Source organism: Tupaia chinensis, unplaced genomic scaffold, assembly GCF_000334495.1.
Source record: "Tupaia chinensis unplaced genomic scaffold, TupChi_1.0 Scaffold000416_1, whole genome shotgun sequence".
In the NCBI taxonomy this organism is placed as follows: Eukaryota; Metazoa; Chordata; class Mammalia; order Scandentia; family Tupaiidae; genus Tupaia; species Tupaia belangeri.
Genome location: NW_006159921.1, coordinates 848,878 through 850,486, shown reverse-complemented (window position 1 = coordinate 850,486; position 1,609 = coordinate 848,878). Strand labels below are relative to the sequence as shown.

Below are 1,609 nucleotides of genomic sequence, written 5' to 3'. Positions count from 1 at the left end.
GGCTGCAGCAGGGGATCCAGTTCGAGGTGGAGCGGCAGCGGAAGGTAACCGACCCGAGCCAGGCACGCAGGACTACAGTCTTCTGCAAGCCTATTACAACCAGGAAAGTAAAGTTCTGTATCTTCTTCTCACTTCCATCTGTGACAATTCACAGCTTCTGCGGGCTTGTCGGGCTCTTCAGAGCGGGGAAGCTGGAGGTGGCCTCTCTTTACCTCATGCAGAAACACATGAATTCTGGAAACATCAAGAGAAGCTGCAGTGTCTCAGTCTCCTTTACCTCTTCTCAGTCTGTCACATCCTACTTCTGGTCCACCCCACCTGCTCCTTTGACATCACTTATGATCGAGTATTCAGAGCTCTGGATGGACTGAGACAGAAAGTGCTGCCCCTCCTCAAAACAGCCATTAAAGATTGTCCAGTTGGCAAAGACTGGAAGCTAAACTGCCGGCCTTGCCCACCTAGACTTCTTTTCCTCTTTCAACTCAATGGAGCCCTCAAAGTGGAACCCCCTCGGAATCAAGATCCAGCTCATCCTGATAAGCCCAAGAAACATTCTCCCAAAAGGAGATTACAACATGCCCTGGAGGACCAGATCTACAGAATCTTCCGCAAGAGTCGTGTCTTGACCAACCAGAGTATCAACTGCCTCTTTACTGTGCCTGCCAACCAAGCTTTTGTATACATAGTACCTGGAAGCCAGGAGGAGGACCCAGTAGGCATGCTGCTGGATCAGCTTAGGAGTCATTGTACTGTAAAAGACCCAGAATCGTTGCTGGTGCCTGCACCCCTTTCTGGACCCAGACGATACCAGGTGATGAGGCAGCACACCCGACAGCAACTTTCCTTCCACATTGACAGCAGCAGTTCCAGTTCCTCAGGCCAACTAGTGGATTTCACTCTTCGAGAATTTCTATGGCAGCATGTGGAGCTAGTCCTAAGCAAGAAAGGCTTTGATGACAGTGTAGGCAGAAACCCACAACCTTCCCATTTTGAACTTCCCACTTATCAGAAATGGATCTCAGCAGCTTCAAAACTGTATGAAGTAGCTATTGAGGGGAAAGAGGAAGATTTGGGGTCACCCACTGGGGAGCTAACATCTAAAATTTTAAGCAGTATTAAAGTCTTGGAAGGGTTTTTGGATATTGACACAAAATTCTCAGAAAACCGGTGCCAAAAAGCTTTACCCATGGCCCATAGTGCCTACCAGTCAAATTTGCCTCATAATTACACAATGACTGTCCATAAGAATCAGCTTGCCCAGGCTCTTCGAGTGTATAGTCAACATGCTAGAGGTCCAGCCTTTCACAAATATGCCATGCAGTTACATGAGGACTGCTACAAATTTTGGAGCAATGGCCACCAGCTCTGTGAAGAGAGGAGTTTAACTGATCAACACTGTGTACATAAATTTCACTCATTACCTAAATCAGGTAGCTAATTTTATTTCCAGCATTTTGGAATCAAAATTTTGAGCCATGTTTTTATTCTTGTTTTTCTTTTTTTAATCTTGTTTACTATTTATTGATACATTTTTTAAAAAGTTCTATTGTAATTTTGGTGCATCAACTGTAAGTTTTCTCTCTTGCTATAAAAGGAAAATATCAGCTGT

General features: G+C 45.1%; 1 protein-coding gene across 1 annotated transcript in view; it reads left to right on the top strand.

Annotated features, from left to right (window-relative positions):
- SMG8 (SMG8 nonsense mediated mRNA decay factor) overlaps positions 1 to 1,609 on the top strand; it is a gene marked incomplete in the record, with an annotated part of 10,999 nt that overhangs the window by 316 nt on the left and 9,074 nt on the right. Inside the window, 1 exon segment of the mRNA XM_014590192.1 lies at positions 1 to 1,430. Coding sequence (XP_014445678.1) covers positions 1 to 1,430 — 1,430 coding nt within the window.